Source organism: Cygnus olor, chromosome 1 (assembly GCF_009769625.2).
Source record: "Cygnus olor isolate bCygOlo1 chromosome 1, bCygOlo1.pri.v2, whole genome shotgun sequence".
Taxonomy (NCBI): domain Eukaryota; kingdom Metazoa; phylum Chordata; class Aves; order Anseriformes; family Anatidae; genus Cygnus; species Cygnus olor.
Window position 1 is genome coordinate 187,448,677 of NC_049169.1, and position 23,903 is coordinate 187,472,579.

General features: G+C 37.0%; 1 protein-coding gene across 6 annotated transcripts in view; it reads right to left on the minus strand.

Moving 5' to 3' along the window:
• PAN3 (poly(A) specific ribonuclease subunit PAN3) overlaps positions 1-23,903 on the minus strand; it is an 80,567-nt gene that overhangs the window by 46,471 nt on the left and 10,193 nt on the right. For 4 of the 6 annotated variants that reach the window (XM_040543905.1, XM_040543907.1, XM_040543908.1 and 1 more), the window contains 4 exons: positions 20,713-20,834; positions 10,514-10,580; positions 8,726-8,796; positions 6,536-6,598 (listed from right to left, as the gene is read on the minus strand). In XM_040543905.1, the coding sequence (XP_040399839.1) occupies positions 6,536-6,598; positions 8,726-8,796; positions 10,514-10,580; positions 20,713-20,834 (323 nt within the window). The remainder of the gene's footprint in view (positions 1-6,535; positions 6,599-8,725; positions 8,797-10,513; positions 10,581-20,712; positions 20,835-23,903) is intronic. The other 2 variants (XM_040543909.1, XM_040543906.1) reach the window with 1 other exon arrangement.

The window sequence follows — 23,903 nt, forward strand, 5'->3', positions numbered from 1 at the left end:
TCAGATTACAAGGCCAGCATTCCATTGTTAAAACAATACAACATTAACATTTAGGGGGAAAAAAAAGTCTATTCGCATTTAAACCATTCTAAATTACACTGATTTTCAATGAGCAAAATTGCATCTGAATCAGAAATCCAATCAGAGTTTACATGAGACTAGAAAACAAAGTATCTGCCTAGAGGAGAGGTTCTATAGAAAGGAAAGAACAAAATAGACCAAGCAGTTTGAAAAAGACTATAAAGTTTCCTACACTCCTGCCTCCTACATAGAGCAGCAAATAAAGCAGAGACAGAAGATTGCACCCTGGAAAAAGAGCAAGAACTCAGCATCTACTGTTCATTTCTGAACTGAGGTGTCTACCTAAGAAAAGGAGACATGATCATCTAGACAAACCCAATTTCTTGGCATGGGTCAACTCTTTTGGATGGTTACAAAAGCAATTGCGTGTTTGCCTTCCATAACATTTTTCTATAAGGTACAAAAACCCTGCTCAACCATATAGATGAAGGGATATTTCAGCACACTGATTTTTTTTTTTTTTTCAGCGAAGTGGCTAAAGCATTTAAATGCTTCATAATTCCTAAGGAAGTATTTCTCAAACGAGGTTTCAACTCCCAAGATGGTTACATGTTCCAAATGAGTTGTGAAAGGTCAAAAATACCAATTTTAAAATTAAAAATAAGGTTAGATTTCATATTAATTATTATAGTTTAAGAGGGAAAAAAAACAAAGCCAAATTACTACAAGGCATTACTGGAACAGTTGAGTTCCTCCAGGGCAAAGAAGTAAGAAGCAATAGTAATTACTGGTTGCAAATGTTTACATGAAGCAGGGAACAGCTAACTACGTTTAATTGCTAGCAACAGCTTGGCTCCCCAGGGTGAGAAGGGTAAGCATTTTCAACCATAGCTAGTAATTATGACCCTTGCCCTGTGAAACCAAGCTTCTGCCAGCAATTAATGGTAGGAAGCTATTGGTTGGCATGATTAGAGGGAAGGTGTTATATTAGGAAAGATCAACCCCCAAAGTCTCAGAAACATTACGCTTAAACAAGAAATCCACTCTAAAAACAATAAGGACCTGAGTAGCATCTTCACATCAGAATACTACTACAGATGAGTAACTTAATTATCCCACGCTAGAAAATTTTCCTCAAGTCAGCTTAATTACTTGCCTCCCATTCATTCAAAAGGAAGCTTGGGAACATGTTTAACAAGTCTATTTTCTTCCTACTATCTGCTGTAACAAGGTTATGCCTCGCCCCTAGTTTCTCCTGTTTCATAGACAAGAAAATGCAACTAACATATATTAGGCAATGCCCCACTTCATCTTTCCAGTTCAGGGGCTGGACACACCGATGTTATAAGGCTATCCTAGAGGGAAAAATAAAAACTAAAAAAAAAAGGTTCATGAAGATTCAAACCATAAAGACTCCTCCTGTCTAATGACCTCCATGTAATATTTAAGTCTGGATAAGGCAGAAAACCAAAACAGACTATTCCAAAGTTTTGTTCCACTGAAGATCTGTAGTTGGATCAGCCATGCCCCAAACTGTATTTCTGCTCCTTAAAATGTACTTACCCTCTGATGGGCTTTGAGTTTTTAGATTTTCAATACAGTTTCTATACCAAAACATGCACAACAAAATTTAGCATACAAACACATGAGCAGGCCATAGTGTTTTAAAAATACTGTGAATAATCTGAGCTCTAATAATAATCTAAGGCTGTCTACGTAATAATCTAAGGCTGTCTACGTAATAATCTAAGGCTGTCTACGTAATAATCTAAGGCTGTCTACGTGCATATACTGAAGCAAATACTTCATGGTTCTCTATCACAGGCTAACTTAAGTAGCATTACCTTAAATTACCATAGCAAAAAAAGATACCATAGTAGCATTAACTAGGATTCATCTCTTGTACAGTGAGTTGACTGTATCATGTACAAACATACACTAGTATTACATCATCAGACAGGAAAAACTGGGTATACTATATTTTATTTTCCTTGCACTGCTACAAAAATTAAGAAATGTGCTTTTAGTTTCAAATGTTGACTTGCCTTGTAGGATTTCAGTTTTTCTTTTTTTTTTTTTTTTAAACAGAAGTTAGTATCAAGTAGACCATTAGAAAAAGATTAAATGCTCAGCTACTGTGCTACTCTACCGAGCCAACATTTTTATTTTCTTTCTTAAAAACTAAAAGCTGACTATGAGCCAAGAACTCCCCTGGCAGAGCTTGCAAATGACTCCTGTTAAATCAGAACTCTCCTCCATCCTTCCTTCCTTCAAGCAGCTATCATCAGAGGTAGTTTCACCCAACAGCCATAGCAGATCAGCTGGAATAAGACAGTGAAACAACCAGTTATCTATATGAACTTCAACATGGCTGTGGGGGAAAGAACAAGTCAGAGCCAGAATCCATATACAGGCACAATCAGCTGAGTAGCATTAATTGCAAGTACAGCTGCATAAATGGATTCACAAAGTATTACACCTTAACACTAGGTGGGGTCACTAGGAATACCCTAACAGATTTGCAAGCTGGTAATATGAAAAAAGGCAGCTGTCTTTTTAAGCCTTGCAGCTAACATTGCTACAAACCCCTTACATGGTTTAGGATTTGGCTAACCAAAGTACTCTCTTCACTTCCTATTTCATTGCAACCTCTCTTTGGTGCACAGGCAGCCAACACTTGTTTATCCCAGCTTCCGACTGTTGGAACCTTTGGAACCTGTCTGACTTTGAAAATCCACAGAAAGTGGAATAGTAGCCTAACCTTTGGTCTAAAAGTTTAAAAAAAAGTGTTTGTTGTTTGTTTAAGAAAAAAAGAAAGTATACCAACATTTACAATATTAATATATTTACAATTTTACTGTTTATAATGTTATACATTGAAATTCCATGTACCCTTCTTTTTTTTCTTTTTATTGTTCATAAAACCTTGGTTTTCTCTGGAAATAAAATTTCAGTAGTTGAAAAGTGTAATACAGAGACAGCAAAAAAATATTCTTCTGCTCAAAGAAAGCTAAAATGTCCCATGTGGCATGGAAATAGCTTTAACCCCATAACATATTTAATCATTACAACAAAAATCTTGGTTCAACCAAATTTGAGTGAAAGCTCCAACAGATCAGGCATTACATCTTATAGCTAAAGAAAACTTCTCAGGTATGAATACAAAAAAGTATTTCAGGAGCATGGAAGTTGAAGACATGAAAATCCTGAAACACTCAGATGGAGCTAAGTTGACATATCGAAGTCTTGACTCAAATTTTGCAGCCAAGCCAGGTCAGGTAAGGTATGAATCACAAAGAGCTGAAACCTACCACAGTCACTGGCAGAGTTCCTTGCTAAAAAAACCACTATAACCTGCTGAATTGAAACAAGCCGGCAGAAAAGCAGGCTTTTTCCATCACTATAGCAGATAGCTCTATGTAGTGAAGACTTACCAGAGGACCACCATCCCAAGATACAGTTAAGAACCAAAAGTATAGGGAAAAGGACTAAAGATTTTGATGCAACTTTTACTCTATTTATTTAGCATGATTTCTCAAAAATGGTGTACTTTTCTAGCTGTTTCAAGTATTTGCATAGAATTTTCAACAACTGTGCACACAAGTTTAAGAAATCCTTCAATTAATATACTGCTAATCACTCTTACTTGAAGAGTGCATGCACCTTACTATAGAAAGAGTCAAAAAAGCTTGTAAATATAAGCAACATCTCACACATTCAAGTTACCTGACAAAGGTCTAGGTGGCTAACTAAAACAATACACTTAACAATGGGGAGTGATGGTAGCTTTCGAAGTTTTAGATATCTGTAGGTCACACAATATATCTGAACTGCTTAGACACAAAACCAGCGGAGGTCTTTTTTAATGCAGTTCTACGGCAAGTGCTATGCTGTGAAGCCATCTTATTCTGCTCTTTTCCTTCAAATACACAATAGGGGAGACAAAAATATAGTGACTCATCAATATAAAAGCGTTCAGCATTTCTAAAAAAAGGTGCTTAAATTCTGTGATTTCTTACAGAACAATCACTAATCCATACACAAAACTCAATGAGAATAAAAAAATTCACTCTTGTTACACACATACCATACTATGTAGTATTTACTAAGACAGCAACAGTACACAAACAATGAACAATTCCAGTAAGTAATAGTTCCAAAGAAAACTGTAAACCAGGTCAGATATCATATCCTTAAAACACATTTTAGACAGAGGTAAGACTTCATACTACCTGCAAATATTTACTAGTTCTCTTTAGAAGCGTAATCTGTTTTTCTATTTTCCTTCAACAACTTTTGGCATCACTTACCAACTGTGACGTTTTATTATTGCAATAGAGATGTATAACCCCAGGAGGAAGGTTTCAGGTTTTGAAAGTTAAGTTTAGTCCCCCCCATCCCCCCCGATGCATTATAAAGTGTGTGCAGCCACAATTCTGCAGTTTAAAACACACAGTGATGTGAGGTGTTGTTTGGCAATGACCCCTCAACTACTCAGAACATGCTTCATGCTTTTGAGGTGGTATTCCAGGGACCATGAAACATGGAACATTTTTCATTAAAGGTAAACACAACAAGATCAAACAGCATGCATGGCTCTTCAGTTAACACCACTGAATACTATAAAGATGAGGTATCAGAGGTGTCAAGACAGAGCTGGAGATGGACAGCTGGAGCAAAATACAGGTTCCCAACAAGTAACAAAACTAGATGGAGGACAGGACACTCAAAAATAAGCTAGAAATAGTTCAGATCTTGAGAATATATATATATTTTTTTTATAAGACCTAGACTTAGCTTTACTATTTTCTTTCAAGAGGAAAACTCTCCTTGTCCTCATTGAAAAAGCCTGCATTTATGTGGGCTAGGCTTATAGGCAGTCTTTTGTTTCAAAATAATGTTATCTGCCTATTTATTACTGTTGATCAAATTATATGAATTAAAGAAGTCTGCTGTCCAGTCCCACTTGCCATAGATCTCTACAGAAAACCCTCAAGAACAGCAGCATCCTGTTCTCGGTAAAGTTCAGTCCAAATAATCTCTGCCATAATTCCCATTCTAATTAGAGTATGTTGGTCCTGGCTTTTAGTCACCTAAAATCAGTGGAAGGAGTTCTAGAAAGAATTTTGTAAAACACATACAAACAGCTTTAAAGTTATATTGGAGTTCTGTTTACTACAGCAAATTGGTTCACTCTTTGCAACCTGAGGACTAACAGTAATCCTCACTTTAAGGACCCTCCTCTAAGTGTGACTGAAACATTAAAAAAATTAAACCAGTGTCAGGAACTTTTAAGAAGAGTTCAGTTTCCATGAGGATTGAAGGTATAAAAAAATAAAACAAAACTTAAACAATGTTTTCCACTACCCTTAAGGCTGACTATTGGATAGTGGTGGAACTGTTTAGTCCAGATTGGTGGTAACAGTCTCAGAACAAATTTAAACAAAAGCTTCATCACTTTTTTAAAATACATTAAGCTGTCATTCCCTTGGCATCAGATTCTCATCAGTTATGTTGCACATATTTTTATGAACTGTTTACCAGAACCACCAAAATGAATACAAACAAATGAGTTTTCCAGACAGATTATTTCCGAGTTTACAGAGGAACTTTTTTCTAGATAAAGATCAAAGCCAATTTAGGAAAAAACACCCAAGAACTCCAGATTCAGAATGCTACCCTATTTTTAGCAAGCGTAACACGTATTTGAAGAAAAACAAAATAAAAAGAGTGACATCATTATTCTCAGGGAAGAGGGTTAGTCTAACTCTAGCTTTTGTTCCATGCTTCACAAATCCTATTTGTGCATTGTAAATTAATACTTACCTGAAAATCTCTTATAGGAAATTCACTTTAAGGTTGCTTGTCTTACTGCATGTAGAGTTACAACAACCGGACAGTAAATCCAGCAGGGTTTACAGTTGACAGAACCTCCACCAAGGCTCCATCTATAGAAATACTTAGCTCCTTTGATTTCATTTTAAGTATCCTATAAAATGTCTTTAAATAGTAATCTTAGCTTTCCTGGAATCTAAAATCGAAATGCAATTTAATAATTTCTAGACAGAGAAAATAAGGTATATGAACATTCGAGGTTAAAGGAATACATTTACTTTTCAAACAAGAAGTAAAATTGATCAATTTTTTTTTAAAAAGCTGTAACCAATGTTTTTAAACATGAAGATTATCATAAGCAACTTCAGTAGCCTAGTCACTACTGAAAAAGCAAGGATATTAAGAATTCTGATCAAGTCTTATTTAATATTTTATTATCAAATATTTAAGCTCACACGGCTTGCCCACTCTTAAAGGGCTGCCAGAATAACACAATCAGTAATATTCAGAGACAATATTAATAAACTTAAGACATCTACATATTACAAGTTTTTATAGAAACTATTCATTGTTTTACACAAACATCCAATTTTTACATACTTGCAAGTAACTTAATTCCAAATATTTAAAATATCAATTCTAATTTGTAAAGCAAAACAATTACTCTTTATTCACTTACCAAGACTGTATTATATCTGTCCTCCAAGTCAGTGATAAACGAAGGAAATGCTGGTTTTGCCAGCTAGTTCAGAACAAACAAAACCTTAGCCCTGGGCTCTTAGCAAGAAAATGGAAAGGTTTTTTCAAATAGTAGATGTTGTAAACACCTACACTTGAGCTAGCCACCAAGGCTCCCTTTAGAGTCATTGACCAGAAACGTGCACTTCTGGAAGGTTAGCTAGCTTGTGTTACAGCAGGTATCAAACACTGGCCATTTAAGTCACTTTGCTCAACCTCTAAATAAAACTCAGTTACTGGAGTAGGGTGCAAATCACAGAACTTTTTAAAAATACCCAGCACTCAAGCACTTAGTTCGAGGAAATGTATGACTATATTTGAATATTGTACTCAAAAAAAATACTAAAAATATTAAGAAACGACATCCAAGACTATTTGCAATGTATTGTCTGGTTATCGAGTCAGTCACAGCAGAAATTCATTTCTGCTACACCACTCGTTGACATTAGTCTTTTCTACTGTGCTTTTCTTCATGTCAGCCAAGTGTTCCTTCAAGCTGCTCGTCTCTCTCTACTGACTATAGAGGGAGCCTTGATGCCTTGATTTTAAGACAGTTCCCATCTTATTAGATGAAAACCTCCCCCTTACTAGCATTATTTAACAAAATCTTTTACACAAATATACATCACAAAATGGAAGCCATAATGAACAATAAATGACTAATAGGCGAAGCAAAACAAAAACCTCTTTCAATTAATGCCAGTTATGTCTGAAATATTAATTGAGGAAAAAAATAAGTAAATCAGTTTCACAGATAAATGCCTCTCTTGATACTATTTTTGCTCTAAGTGGTTTAATTGCTGATTCTTTCTTGGGGAAAGAAGAGACCAAGTCAGAACAGACTTTCCATTACTAATTGAGCTTTAAGTTACTTGAGCTTTACATTGAAACATTACCCGGTTTGCTTCCATTTTGTACTGTTTCATTAACTTTGAATTAATAGTCAGTATTAGAAGCAGTGTTTTAGTATGCTTTTGTATGACAGTTCATTTTCTTTTGAGCATATGGTTTAATATACATACACATGTAAATAGCATAGAATTTTCTTTCTTACTGTCCTCATTAACTGGGTAAACACATAGTTGTTTACATCAAACTTCCAGTACAATACAGCTGGCATTAAGGAAAAAGGCAATTGTGAGATTCCATCTAGTTTGGATGCATAATATTAGGAAGTTATCATTCTACAGCTTCATTTTATTTCAAGAAAAATAGTCTAATGGACCAACTATGGTAATTATCTTCATGCTCAATCTTCACCTGCAGGAATGATACAGAGCTTAATTGCCAACACACAAATAAAGCTCTATGAAAAGTCGTAAGCGTGCTGATACAGCACGCTTTCAAGAAAAGGTATTATTGACTACAGGAAAGTTCAGGATCATGAGGCAAATAAGAAGCAAAACATGAAAGTCATCAGTGAAAGCAAAATCTGATAACTGGCTGGGACAAGATAATGTATTTTTTGATAAAAGCCAGTTTGAAAAAATGAGAATTCTGGAGTAACCAAACTTTTGTCTCTTATTCCAGCCACTGTGCTTTTGAGTGGGTAATTAGAAAACAGCACAGCCTGAGTTGGCGTAGGTCAAAGGTGTTTGAAGATGCTCTTTAGTTTTCAGCATAAGATTTCTCAATACAGATTAGAGGAGAAAAATATCACACCTTAACTTCCCCATAATATTATTAGAGTATCTTTCACACTGAAGGCATTTCAAACAAAGAATTACTTTGACAGCATGGACAAATAAATGGGAGGAATGATTCTTCTTGTATTCAGAACTTGTTACTGTGAAGGCACAAGATAAACCACCTGCAAGCACCACCTGCAAGCCTCAGTGCAATAAAAATAATTTGTTTTCAAATGCAATGGACCATGTCTGAATTTTCATATTCAAAGCATTCTTATCAACTTCAATTTACAAATGCTTGGAGTATTTCTTAATAGCAACAGTCTGATCTGGTGCAACACAATTGAAAGTGATCTCATTTATATTGGCAGTGAAATATTAGAATAAATCTAGTAACACTAGAAGAATCATCCTTATTTCACCTAGCATTTCAAGTTGTTCCAGATCTTCTTCCCTGTCAACTCATGCACGATTACACCACTTAAAATTTAGTTGTTGCTTACCTTTCTCCTTTGAGACACGGTGAGGGCAGCAAAGTCATTAAATAAGGATGAATTTGGTGAAGTTAGTGGATCTGTAAAAAGAATGTAAAACATGTTATACACCTACATATATACAAAAAAAAGCTTACAATTTTTAATTTGTTTGAATGGAAAAAATCCCTCAGGCAAAACTACGTTCAGCAACGCTGCTGAAAACTACAGCATTTATTAGATTCCATGCAACAGCATAAATGAAATAGTGCTCATTAGCATAAATGTAGTACATTTAATTGCTGTTGACACTATTTAAAGTCCACCAACATTTTAAAGCCTTCATCTCCAGTTACCTGAAATTAGTCATCTTCAGCGTAACATCGCATTACAAATAATGACGCGGATGTTGTCACGCACAAATTTAAATCTGATCTAAATGTAGCAAAAGTCCACACACTACTAGTAGCTTTTTATTGATTTTTTTTCCCTGTGCATCCCTTCCAAAATTGAAGCACCAAAAATTGAACAATCACAGATGCAACTTAAACAGGAAACTCCAAACTAAATTTATATAATTATCAAATTTACTGTTTACAGGTAGCATTAATTTGTTATGTTTTAATGAAACACTCTTTAGCATTCATCAATACTCCTTTACAGATTAATTCTGCAAGTGAGGCACAGCTTAGGAGGGGAAAAAAAATAGGAGGACCAAAGACACAACAGAATTTAAAGTGGTTTCCAAAAGTCAGTCTGGTTTCTCTCCTTCAAATGCATCACCATCACTATTTGGCCTGTCACACACTCAAACTGACCACATTTAAAACTGTAGAACTCCACTGCATTGAATAGCTAATTGTGCAGTGGGACAAAAGCACAAAACCTACTGGAAATGAACTAGGAGGAAGAAAAACAAAAACAAACTTGGCTTTCAAATTAATTTTCTAGAAGTATATACTACCATGCTTTACCAAATAAATGTAAGCGTAAGTAGCCTAGCTATAGTTTCAGACATGCAAATGAAGTTCTAGAACATTATTAATACAGCAATTTTCAGCACAGAAACATTTTAAACACCATAAGGGAATAGTGCTCTTCTTGAAAGAAGCTGGCTTGACAGCTACAGCTGAAATAATCTGCAGTGCCTGTTATAATTTGGAAAGGAATTCTGAAAAGCACATTATACAAGTTCAATACACCCTTCACAGTCATCTAGCGAATATACAAGCCTGCACTCTAGAGACATTGTTTGGTTGAAAAACATGTTCCCAATAACAAGAAAAATATTGTAAGAGCTAAACATACTGCTTAAAGGACAAAACTTGGTATCTATTAAAATTTGTCAGTTATGTGATACATTTCACAAGAACTGTACACCCTTGAATTCAAGATTAAAAACCTGTATATTCATTCCACACAGTAACCTCCTTGAAAAACACAATAAAAAGGGACATCACCATGGAGCAACAAAAACACTTAAGCTATCAGTGCTTTACAGAGGATATCCAAACTAGCATCTCATGTGAAGTGACAAGACCAATAGATTGCATTTTTTGTAGTAATATTTTTTTCTTGTTGCTGTTGTTTTAGTTTTTCCCCACTGCAGCAAAAAGAAGTCTGAAAATTTTGAGTTCTGTAGCACTTCAGCTTTGGACTACAAGAAGTAATCATATAATATATTATAGTGGACAAGAAGTTCACCTGCATCTTAAATCAGATCAGAGGAGAAAACCTACCTTCAGTCTCAATTTTACCAAAGAAAATCTCCTAAATTTCCGAATATAGTTTTGTATGTATTACTTTAAGAGTGCTTACCATGGCCTGCGTACTGCTTGGCACTGTCATTGAGAAGGCTAGGGGAGCTGCTGCTATTTGTCATCCTCTGCAAAAATAAAAACAATTGTACATATAAAATAAAAGCTACAAAAGATTAGGTGAGGGCATTGAGGACAGTATGTAGAAAGTTTAGGAGTGGTTCGTAGTTGACAAAAACGTTTAGTAAAATACAGCATTTCACATGAGAACAATGCAAACCAAAACCAACTGTATACTAAAAAGAAACACTATCCTCATGAATTACTTCTAGCTTGGGAGGTTCTGCCAAACCTGTGGTTCTCTTCCTATACATCACCAGCATTAGGTAAGCCAGTCCTTTATTGTATTATTATAACTCTTCACTTTATTATACACTATAATCACCACATGAAGCTTTTCTAAGCAAAAATATTCAAATTAGTATATTTGACAGTTCATTGTTTTTTGTCTGTTTTTAAAAAAAATGAACAGTACCTTTCAGCAAAATCATGCAATTCTTGTAAACCAGCAGGACACTTGAAATCTTCTCAGTATTCCTCCTCAGCCCCACCTGCTTCTCCTGTACTCCTCCACAGATACCTGCTAGCAATCAGCTGGACTACATAAAGCAGTACTGCTCGAAGAGCTACCACTGCTTTGATACACAAGACAGTGTCCCTCTTCCCTCTAGCTGGGAGACTAGAGGAGTAAAGTACAAGAAGAAAAGCACAGCAACACTAGGAAGTGTCCTCTCCATCACCGAGTAATAGTATGAGTAGTGCTTTTTTTTTTTTTTTTTTTAACATCTTCCTAGGCATGCTTTTGGCCCCCATCAACTAGGAGTCTCCCAGCCAATTTCTGGGCACTATTCAACAGCAAAAAGCTTCGAGATCCCTTCAAGTAGACAGTTTGCATGCAGCAGCTGCTGTCGTGGGTGAGTGTATACCAGCACAAACAGGCCATTTCATGCCAGCTGGCCCCAAGTGTCTCTAGGACAGTTTCCAGGCATGCCTAATTCAGTAGTCTAGACACAGACTAAGAATCAAAACTGGTCACTGGAGTTGCACTTTACACTTTCATTTTTCCACTGCCAACCTGAATGCTAGTGGCAGATGACAAGAAGCCTACTACATAATACTTTAATGCCATTTCAGCTAGTCCTTGACCAGAAGGATCAATATTGTGGAGTAAATTTGGTCAGAACAGAGGAGAACCAACGCAAACTAGTGTCATCCGGTGTGACAAGAAGTACATTAGGTTTATTTTTTTTTTTTTTTTTTAAAAAAAGTTTCTCAGCATCCTGCACAAAACTGAAAATCACAGCTTTCAAACTGACTTCACCAGAAGCTGGAGCTTTCACTTGTATCTAGAAAAATAAGTAGATTATGTAATGTACATTAACGTGGAAAGCAAGTTGTTAAAAAAATCAGCATGTGCTTTTAGGAAAGTAACTTTAAGAAAGCTTTCATAAAAATTAGGTACCTAATCAGGTATCTTTTTGTTATCCTCTCAACAGCAGGCTCAATCAATATACTATTGTCAAGTGACATGCTAGTCTCCTTTATTTCAGCATCTGTGCTCCTTCACTACAGCAAGCCCTGTAAGATCTTCTGACACAACTCTTCATTCAGTATGAGTAGGTAGTACTATACGAAGCAGTACTAGATTACTTGCAGATGTACAACATGTAATATACATATGTATATACTGTGTTAACCTCTATCTTTTTCAAGAATTAAATGAGGAACGTTATTTGTTACATGCTTTCACTCTTTTAATGCCACTCGTCTCACGTTCCTAACTCACATTAAACATCTAGTGATCAACAAGTAATTCTTTCCACAAAAAGGATGCCTCTAATGAAACAGTTTACTGATTTCTACAAAACAGAGTAACATTTTGTGAAACCCCACTATATTAACAATTTTGCTCAAGTTCAGGGAGGCTCATCCCACTGTCTCCACCACAAGAACAAACTTACAGCTGAAGTCCAGGAAATAGCCTAGCAAATTCTAAACTTTTCATTACTAGCTATTTTCAGCAAGGTATTTAGCAAACAAATCAGTATTTACAGAGACAAAAGATGAGTTTAGCTTCTGCCTCATCTACTGCAAACATTCTGTAATATTGATAAGTTTACCAGAGGCTGAAAGACAGATAAGACTTTTTTCATTCCTTATTATGACAAATGCAAAAATTATACATAGAGAGCTAGAGAATTACACACGGTCTGGTAGCTGGTATTTTTTGGTGAGAACAACCAGTTTCTAGTAGTCAGATAACAAGTTAGTTGTGGTATTTTATTATTTTTAGCAGTATACCGTCTTGTACAAAAAGCACAGTGATCTTAAAGTAATTATCAGCCGGTCAGCACCCAAGTGGTCACAGCGAGTCTCTGGCTGATGAGTACTAGACTGCATGTTCTGAGATTGAATCAAAGTTTCCTAACTCACTGGGGTCACAGGCTTGATTCAGTACGTCCTTTTGATAGTAAAATTACTGCTCCTATTCTCTCCATTCCAAAATATAAGTAGAAATCTAACCGTAAAATACCAGTATATAAACACTAATGTGTAAGAAATTTTCTAGTGAATACATAAAAATAAGTAATTTCTGGATTATAGTAGCTCAACTGTTCATACATCATATTCCTTTCCTGGTCAAGCAACAGAAAGGTGTTAAACTTTCACAAAACAGTATCCCTACTATGCATCTTTTCCTAAGTATTTAATACATCCACACTGATCCTTATAAGAGGAAGTGGTTTAGGAATATGAAGGAAATCTTCCAGATTTGCACAAAAATTGATAGTGTTAATGTCTATTTCTGACACGCAGGTATTTGTAACAATTTTAATGCAAAACATATCAGTCTGTCAGACCAGGGATAGATACAACTGACATCTGGGCTGGTATCGAAGATGGTTAAGATTATGGCTAAAACGGGGAACCAAGCACTTTTCTGTCAACAGTATTTTTCCTATTCAAGTAGTGCAGCTAAACTTTCAATCAGACTCGAAATGCGAAAATGACTGCGATAATGAAAATCTGTGCTGATACAGTCAATAAAAAGATATATAGTGTGCACGCTGGAAACAGATTGCAACAGAACACACTGTTCAGTATTCTAATAACACAGTGCAAAGAACTTCCTAAGTCTACGAACATCAAATGTGCTGTTGCAAAGACAACGCTTGTTTGAGGCATAAACATATTTCACATGAGCCACGATTCTGAAAAAACAAAACTTACTGATCCTGGGCAGCTCTTGCTCTAACAACTGCTTGAAAGCCATAGCTTGCATGAAGTTAAAAAAAACCACCACTTAACCACTCACTTTCATGAATTTTTCATCTTGTTCAACATTTATTACACATGCACAAGCTTCTTCTTACCTTACCATTAGTCATGAAAGTCCTGCATGTAGTGAGCAAAGGATTTTTAAGGTGTTTTAATATTTAAGACTTCCACCACACTCTAAAGCATTTAGTCTTCAGTAGGGTTATTTCTCTATCTCATTTTTACTAAGTCCACAGGAAAACATCTTAAACAAAAAATAAAAATAAAAAAATATAACAAGCACTATTTGCTATTTCTGGTTTCTGGACAACAGGTTTTGTCTTCTAAATAATGTTTCTCAATCTTTTAATAGCGTTGAACTATTTTTTATACAAATTCAATTTTTAGAAGAATCCAAGCACAAGAACCTCTAGCCCAAAAGATGAAAGCTCCAGAAAGGTAAGAGCAGCCATTAACAGACGAAAATGAACTATTCATTCTTAATAAGCCTGCCAGGCAAGGCAAGCAAACACAAAGTTTCTCACTTATTTTAATGCATCATGACTTTCACCATATGGAAGCTAATACAGAAAGAACTTTGGCACAACCGAACACCACACCAATGTCACTCAGGTCCATATAAATTCCTTGCCTGCCTATTGCTATGATTTATTGAGGTTCTTTAAGCAGTAGTTAAAATTCAACCAGGCTGCCTGGCACACATCCTGGACCTCTCTAAGGCAACTAAAAAGTTGGTTTTGTTCACATCTCAAAAGAAAGCTACTACAAAATCAAACTGTCACATTCATTCCTGTCCTAGGATTTAACCTAAGGCTTCAGCTTAAAGTTTTCTCCACCGCTGAAGCTCCGATCAGTGACAAAATACAGGCTCTTTAATTTCATGAAAAAAGGGATAAAAAGTTTCAGAATACTTTGTTAATTCCTGAATATTCAAGCAATACTGGAGTGGGAATAAACTCTTTTGGAAATTTTTAATCCCGGTGCTTGAAGAAAGAATAATCAAAATAACAAATCTCCTCTCAGAAAAAAGCTGTATGAAAAGGTACAGTGTCAAAAACAAAAATTTTGTCAATCATCATCTCATCTACTAGACATCAGATAGCCTGTTGGTTACTAAAGTTTCCTATTCAGAACTGTTTCAAGTTAATGTGTCTTATAAAAAAAGTATTATTTTAACACAGACTAGGACAACACTGGCAGTAGTCAACTGTAATAATTTCCATATCATGTTGCTATTTTAAAAATCTTTGAGGATTAGACACTTTTCAATACCTCCTTGGTATATTTTGCTAGGAAGAGAATGAAATTTGAAGGTAAAAAACATTACAGCCTTTAAAAAGTATACAGTCTTGCCTCCACCCTTCAATATTCAGTAGCAAAATCCAAAATCATAGCTGTGCTTACAAGTTCACTTCACTTTCATCTCCCTCTACCAAAAAAGCATAGTTACAGAATTCTCATCAAGATAGAGGATAAATAAAGCTTTGCAGTATTCCATTAGAACTAATATTTTTATATTACAAGACCTGTATTAAGTTTCAGTTTTCGCTTTCTTCTCTACCTTTTCCCCAAAATATCTAAGAGATGGCAGTTATTCCCTGTCTCCACATTCCCCTACTTAATCCTGAGAAAACAAGAACTTCCCTCAAACTCATTCCTGTGCTAAGTATATTATCTCAAAATATTTTGTAGCATGTCACAAGTTCTTCTCTTTACCTTAATACTCTTCTACCAGAATTATATTTCAGTTATTTCTCTAATTTTTGGAACAATGTTAATTGAACAATAAAAGAAGTCATACTGCAAAAGAATAAGATTGTCACAACCAAACAAGCCATTGTTTAGCTGTCACATTCTGTGACCTCCTAATGGCAATACCTTTCGCTTTTGTTTCTAAATGATCCAAAACTTGTCTTGGGTGGTTAGCATATTTGACACCACTCACAGCACGTCCCACTCAGATGTGGGAACTAAAGCAACTGGACTTCTTCCAAAAGCATTATGTAAACAATCGCATAATTTCATATTTAAAATAGCACGTCTATAGCTCCACCAGGCTCTCAACAGTTAAAAATTGAAGACATTAACAAGCCTGCGTGCTCCTGTTAAGGAGAGTTTTATTACTCAGCTCCTGGCAGATGCAACAATGGGAACAAAGGCCTTTGTGTTTACTCAGCTGCAAGGCTTTGAAGCGAGGAGGATCTCTACTTCTCAGGCTTTTCAAGAACTCTTAGTATGCCAATACTAGCATGGCAAAAGCAAGACTCATTCTTCTCCATTGCTTGGCCTTGCCAACTTTAATGCTGACGGCTTCTCTTTTTTATTTTCTTTACAGCAATTAAAAAAAAAGCGCTTTTACTTTCTACATAACCCACAGACCAATGGAAGGCATGTAGTTACAAAACTTGTCGTATCTAAATACAGAAAAACATTTCTGTAAAGCAATATACATGAAGATACTTTCTACTGTTTTATGCTCTTACAAGCAGGTTGCTCAATCCTATTATGTTAGGAGTTTTGACATCAAGGTGCTCGTTCCTCTGCCTCATCCTGCTCTACATTCTCCCAGATTATTCACATGCCCTCTTACGATCCCAACATAATACTACTGAAACTCCTTCCCACACTGCCTGTACCTTTGATCAACCCACGAGCTAGTAAAGAGGCAGTACTAACGTGACTGGTCCAGAGGAACACGCATACCAGCTCGCCGAGTGGTACGCGCAGAGTGCCTGAGCAAACAGCCAAGCATTACAGGCATCCCGGCCAGCCAGCTCCTGCCTCCTCACTGCTGGGAAAGCCAAGTGAAACGAGCTGCTCCTTGAACCACACCTCAGCCTGTCTCTTGGCTGCTGCTAAGCCAAAAAAAAGGAAAAGAACAGCTTCAGGGACAGCGCGCAGCCTGGGAGCCATGTGTTGTGCAGGCCTGCTCTGTTATTAGTTATGGAGAAAAGGGAAAATAGACGCTTTGATAAGCTGGGAGCCAACACTGCAAATGCAGCATACGAAGGAACGTGCAGATTCAGGGAAGAAAAGGCATACGAAACAAAACCATATTACAGGGAAATGCGAACTGATGACAACAGGAGACTATTAATCAATAGGAAGCTAGCCAGTAACAACAGAAGAGACCAACAGAAGGCAACAAAAGGTTGGCTAACAGCAAAGAATTTTGAGGTAGGAGGAGTGGTAGGATGAGGCAAAGAGTTACTATTTTTAGAAAGGAACTAACAAGAAGAATTAGAACAACGGCCACTTTGAAAACCCTGCCTCTTCTGTACAGTACTGAGAATTTTCACCGCCATCTTTTTTTCCAATGCAAATTGAACATTACAACTAGCTGCATCTTCACCACTAGTCTAAACCCAACAAAAAAGTTCTAGACCTCTTAAAACGCTCTTCAACACATACAAATGACATCTCAGTCAAAGATAACTCTGCAGAAATGCTGATCACTACCTACCTCACATTACATATGTTCAAAGACACATATTTCCTCCTTAATTCATCATGGTACAATTTGCTTTTATTTTCCTTCCTTATGCTGCATACTTAAGACTAATACAATGTGTTGCACACAAGAACATGGTGACTGCAAAATTTGGATAGTAACCTTGCTTGAGGCAATTTGCCTCCGTTACATATGTGCTATGATAACCCAAATATACACAATCAGTCTTTTCCAACAAACCTGGCTTGTTTCCTACACATGACAAATGCATTCTGAAGTTTAATTAGAAATAGTCAGGAAGACTCGTGTACTGAATCCCTGCTGATAATGTTGGAAGGCATCTAGTGAATAAAGCTTGGACTGTACAATACTGCATAGTGAAAGAAAATGAGCATTACTCACAACAGACTGACTATTTCTATCCTCACCAGACTGAGGCCAGCTACATCACTTGAACTAAGCTTTCTACATGGGGTCACTATCTTCATTCCTTACTTTCAAGCTGTATAGGTTAAATTTCTTTCAAGCTTTACTTTCAAGCTGTATAGGTAAAAATGCAGAAACTCTGCAGTCTGGTTTGGGCAGCAGCACTGGTTTTTGTTTGTTTTTATTGTAACCTTTTTGTTCCCATTCCTCTATAAAACGTAGGCAGCTTTCTTCTTTAATAAGGAAAGCATTCCTTTACTTTTGAAAGGAAATGTAAATATCAGATACAATAACACCAACGTGCATGCTGCCAACTGTCTTTAAGAGAAAGATTTGAATAGCATTCATGGGACAGTGAAATAAACACTTAATCAACTATCAAACAGATGCTCATTACGTATGCACCATGCAGTCTGTGTCTCGAGTTAAGTCCTAATTATAATTCTTCTACTGAAAAGACAACGTTATGGAGAATACACCTCAATATAATAACCTCAAGGCTGCATCAGCAGCCTGACCTTAACATTTCTTAAAATTTAACTGTAGCTTAACTAGCGTTTCTTCTAGCTGTGTTTATTTTGCTGTCTATGCAACTTCCCCAGTCTTAAAAAACAAGCTGAAAAAACTTTCCTCATATTACATCACCGATGCATCTATTTGTGAACTGCACAGATCTACCAGAGATGACTAAGTAACTCATAGTGTAGATGTTTTCATCTGCACAAGCAAAGCAGAGGCTAATTAGACATTTTGCAGCAGATTTCTGATATTTCATTAAGAACAGAAAGCTAAACTTGCAGTATCTCAGTTTGATTCAAGCACCTGTAAAGGCATATGCGCACAGATGTGTTCTGTTCACTCTGCTTTGACCCAAGTTTGCATTATGCCAGCTTGTTTCTTTGTCCCAAGTTGTATGCATTTTACTCATGCAATTCTAATCTCCACTCTGTAAGTATCTCCAGTCCTCCTGCTCTTTCCTTTCCACTTGTCCTCCCAGCTCTTCATTCACTCATCTTCAGCTCAGTTTCACTAAGCCCACAGCATAAGTCTCTGTGCCCTTACACATCCCTCTGATATAATTAATAGAGATGCAGGTTTTTTTTCCCCCACTAAATACAGACCCACTTCCATGCTGCTTCAGTCTGAAGTGGAAGAAAAGGAAAAAAAAAGAGATCAGCATTCCTGCTTGGTGTTCAGGCCAGGCCTACACTAGGGCAACACTGTAGCAGCAGGAATGTGCTCAAGCTGGAACATGCCAGTGCAGGTTACATCTTTGGGAAATCATCTAGCACCTAGTAAGTCTCCAGTGTGTCTATATAAACCAGTTTTGCAAAGCTGTCAAGTGACCAAATCTCGGCAAATTTGCCGAAAGAAAGCAGAATGTGTATCTGCGACACAACCACTAATCTATCACACTTAAAGCCTCTGTTCCAAACTATAAAGCATTGCTATTATTTAAACAAAAGTCACCAAGATTTTTCCCTCACCTTGCTCTCCAAAGAGCTAAATGACATGGAAAGCAATACTACAAGTGGATAAAATGTATTGGTATGGTGTGAATTAAGAAGCTGACTGGCACTCAAAACAGACAATGTTACCAGCTTTACCTATGTAAGTAAGAACCTGAATTACATGATTAAAAAAAAATTAAGAATGGTTTTTAAACTGTAGTTCAACGCCCATAAACACTCTTTCCAAAAATAATGAAATCCATCATCGGAAGTTCTTTTCTTTAGCCTCCAATGGGTAAGCAGCACATCAATTTCTCCTGTTTTCTCAAAAAGAAACGTAACGTTTTGACTCTAATCTCACAGGCATCAGTATTTAAAAATCCCATGAGCGTTCATGTTAGATGCATTCCTTATCACATTTCTACAAAAAAAGTTATAATTAAAATGTTGTGTTTAGAAAGACAAGTGCTGCTGCAGAATACACTTTAAGGATACAAAACATAACTTTGCACTGAAAGGACACAATATGATCTAAATTAGAACAAAATCTGTAACTGTACAAACAATAAATAACCTAACTTCCAGCTTCAACAGCACCCTCTGGAATCAGAGGTTAAAATGTTTTTTAAAACATGCATCACTATCAATAATAAACATTTCCATGGTTTTACAATTCCACTGAATGAGAAAAAAAATCCAGCCTTATTGAAAACATGCATTAAGAAACAGCACACACCTAATTATTTCCCACCTTTTGCCGAGTTATTTTTCGATCCATAATACAGCCACAATTGAGATCAAAGTAAGCTCATAAGGAGAGTTTCCTTGATATAAAAGAAGAGAGCTGTTGTCAGGACTCAGTGGGAACTATTTGACTTGCACTCTCTTTCATTTACCAGAAACTGGTTTGTTAAACCTTTAAGTACAGGGAGAGACCATCTCTGCTTTTAAACAGCATAAGTTTGAGGGAATTACTATAGTATCGCGTGTGCTGCTTCAACAGAAACTCATTTAGGTTTTAAATAACAGCCTTTTGCTGTAAATTTTTGCATACTACTACCTACACCATAATTCCACTTCATGGAAACTCCTATGCCTATGTCCACAGAGCAGTATATATAGAAAAAAATCATTTTAGGACTTAAATGTGTAACCAACATCACTGAATGCTACCAGAGAATGAGTTTACAAATTCTGATTTTTTTTTTGTCAGGTAATTTACTGGTTTAACAGTTCACATTTTGCTTTAGTGACTTTTGGTCTTCATAATGTTTCAAAATCTAGTATTTATATATTTAGTGGAAGGCTATCAAAACTAGATATGAACATAAAAAGATATCTAGAAGCACAGAGTTAATGTACATGGCAATGCCTAATCCAACAGCTGAAATAAGTGCCAACAAAACCAGGCTAATTGTGAAGCAATGATATTGTTTCATTTCCATTAGCAAGATTAAAACGAGTAGACTCGGTATACCCTGCGAGATGACACATACCAGAGCACTGCATTTTTCCTGACCCTTGGACAGTTTTCCCTTCTTGGTGTAACGCCAGCCAAAACTAATGAAACACCACACAATTCACTGCCATTACCTGCATCATGGGATACTTGGTTTCAGCGGGACTTCCAAATCCGTTAACGCCAATGAAGCTGGTGCTAAAGTAGGAATCTGTGAGACTAGCATCAGCTAACCCGCCGCCATCTATTCCAGGAACTAAAAGGAAAAAGGAAAAATGTTTCAGACAAATGTAGTTCACCATGAATTCATTTGCTGAGATCTTCTATAACTTTTTGGCTGGGGGGTGGGGGCAGTGTGGAATTGGAGATGGTTGGTAGTACTAATCTTCAAATCTAACTTCTCAGCAAAGCAACTAAAACCATAACTGCATAAAATCATGAACAAGGTTGCTGAACGACAAAATATGCAGCATGGATTTATAATACAAACGCAGAAAGAGGCAGAAAAGCGAAAGGTTTTGAGGGAAACGATGAGTTTGAACTTTACAAACAGTAACAACAAAACATGTAATGATATCAAAAAATAATCAACCAACTAAAAAAATAAAAGGCAAACAAAGAAAGCCTACATCTTAGAAATGTGTGTGTCAAGTAAAGTTTTTAAGGGGATGTACTTGTTCTTTTGAAGGGTAACACACAAAATATACATTTAAAAATATCTCAAGTCCTCCCATACAACGCAGAAATACTTTTAAAGCTTCCTTAAGAGCCTACTGCTATTTTCATTATCTTGTACTACACGAAGTGGCAACAGTTTTATGAAAAGTGGCCAAAACCTCCTTTGGAATGAAAGCAAGTGTGAAGGATGTAACTGAAGAAATTAATCCCACGAAATTGCGTGCCTGGAAGTAATGGGCTCGACACACAAGCACAAATAAATGAATTCACTTCTATGAGACTACAGAGCACAACCAGCAGCAGTCATAATTAACACAAAACACTCAAGCAGGTATTACTCAGATAACAAAAAAGACTTTACAGCTGTACACACGTTGCAATTCAAATTAAGCTTCCGCAAAAACACCCACAGCAAATTATAAAGACACTAATCGGTACGTCCAGGCCACTGCAAGCCAACAGACATGAGTAATTGGTAGCTCTAAGGTAGAAAGGCACACATCCAACTAAGAAGAACGTCCTGTACCAAACTATCCAACTTGAACTTCTGCATGGACTTCCAGCCAGCTGGTGACCCACTGAAACAGCTTCCTGTCCCAAATCCTCAAGGGAAATAAAGTGGAACTCTGTAGCAGAGCTAATGGCATGCAAATTATAACTCCTAAGGTCTCACCAGAATGGGAACTTCCACTCCAAAAAGAGACTGTGTAACCTGGGAAGCTGTTTCTATGCTATATGTGCAGAAAACAGCAAAAGAACCACAGCCACATGCAGTCATAGGAAGGACTGAAAGACCAGGATCACTAGCAGCATCCGTACTGCAGGCAGATGAGCTTTGCAGTTGAAAAAAATTCTTGAAGTACCACTGCTAAATCCAGAACATCGTTTGTATGCTCTGCAGGTTTGAGAGAAACACCTAAGGGACTTTAAAGATGCTTAATTACTAATGAAGTACAACAGGAAGATTTCCAAAAAAAGTTTTTAAACAGCTGAGAGAATAGGACAATAAAACTGTCTTCACCATCCATTAACTGGTTACTCCTTCAAAACTTCAAAGAAGCAGCCATGTAGAAATTTCAGAAGTCCTCTCATTATAGCCCTAAAAAAGACAAAGCTGTTCTTCAGGTTAAGGCATTACTTTTTGAACTTAAATTCCCTAAATGAAACTGAAGACTAGAAAAAAAAGTAGCCTGTGATTGAGCTATTGTACCAGGAAAATTATTAATGTCTGTAGTAACACCAGTTATTGTCTTCTCCTACCTGCTACTTTCAGTCCCTAACTCATCATGTGAAGGTTGGCATTTTAACACAATCGTTTTCTAGCATCATGAGAAAGTCCTAGGATTTTTCTCAGGAGAAAATTGAAAAATAGCAGATCCATGTGTAATGAGTAGTTGCAGCCTAGTCTGCCCAGAAATTTAGTGTCCACACTGCATTTTTTAATACTTATTCTTAAAAATGTGTTTCCTATCTAGCTTTCCCTGACTGCATTTCAGCCATTATCAGGAACTGCTACAGTGTTGATACTAGATTCTTGACTGTAAAAGCCCGTGAAAAGCTTTAATTTTCAGGAACAACCATCATTTCAAGGTACACTATATCAACTGAGCAGTATATCTGCCATTTCATCTTCCATTTCTGTCAAACTTCAGATTACATCCAATCTTTAAACAAACTACAGCGAGCGCCTCCCTTAGATTACACAACCAGTTCTCAGATGCTTCAGTCTGTCGAACAATTAACAGAAAATTGATCGTTTCAACCTCTCCCACTGCTCCTCACTACACTAGAGTCAATGCAACAACCCATTTAGCTTGATTTCTCTTGGACAGATAGAGCTAATACGCAAAATCATCAAAACTGGAAAAAGGAAAGTGGAAAACTTTCAAGTGGTTATTTCGCCACATGCGGCAAGGCAAGAGCCTCAGTTGTATGAAATAAACCCCCCAGCTCAGCTCCAGTAAGCCAGGACAGCTGGTACAGCTGCAGTCACCCCGTCGCATCCAAATAAATCACTGGAGCCAGCGCAGGTAGCCTCGCTAGGGCAAAAACAGGCAGGCAGGACCAGATGCTCTTCTTGTCAAGACGAGGTACCCGTAGTGCCATGCGGCTCAAGCTGCAAGCAGCAGCAGGTTTCCTGCAGCACTCCCAGGGCTGAGCACTGCAGAGGACACTGCCGTGCAGCACAACAGTGATTCCCAACACTGCTCAAGTGCCAGCAGCGGGAAAGCAGCAGCTTTTGCTGCACAAGCCAATCCACGCCACTCAAAGCTGCTCTGAACTACGCTTTAGGCTTCCTGTTGACACACGGATTTATAACTGGGCTCTTCAGACAGGAAAAGCTACTCCACAGCATTTTCTGCTATCCAGCTGCGTGAAGACTCTCTCTCGAGTCCAGTGGTTTGGCTGTGCTGATAGACTCCTTGCAGGGCTACCACAAATTGCTGTGCTTGAGTGCTGATCCACCTTTGTACCGCTGAACTCTGTCGATGCTCTACCTGCTGCACTAACCTAACGAAGTGAATAAACTTCCCAACAGTCTGGAAAACACCTCTAGTTAAAGGACCAAGGCTTCAAGAAAACATTCCACCAGAAAAACACCAAAAAGTTAAGCTCACTAGAGCAGAGGGCAGTTTTCTTAGCAATA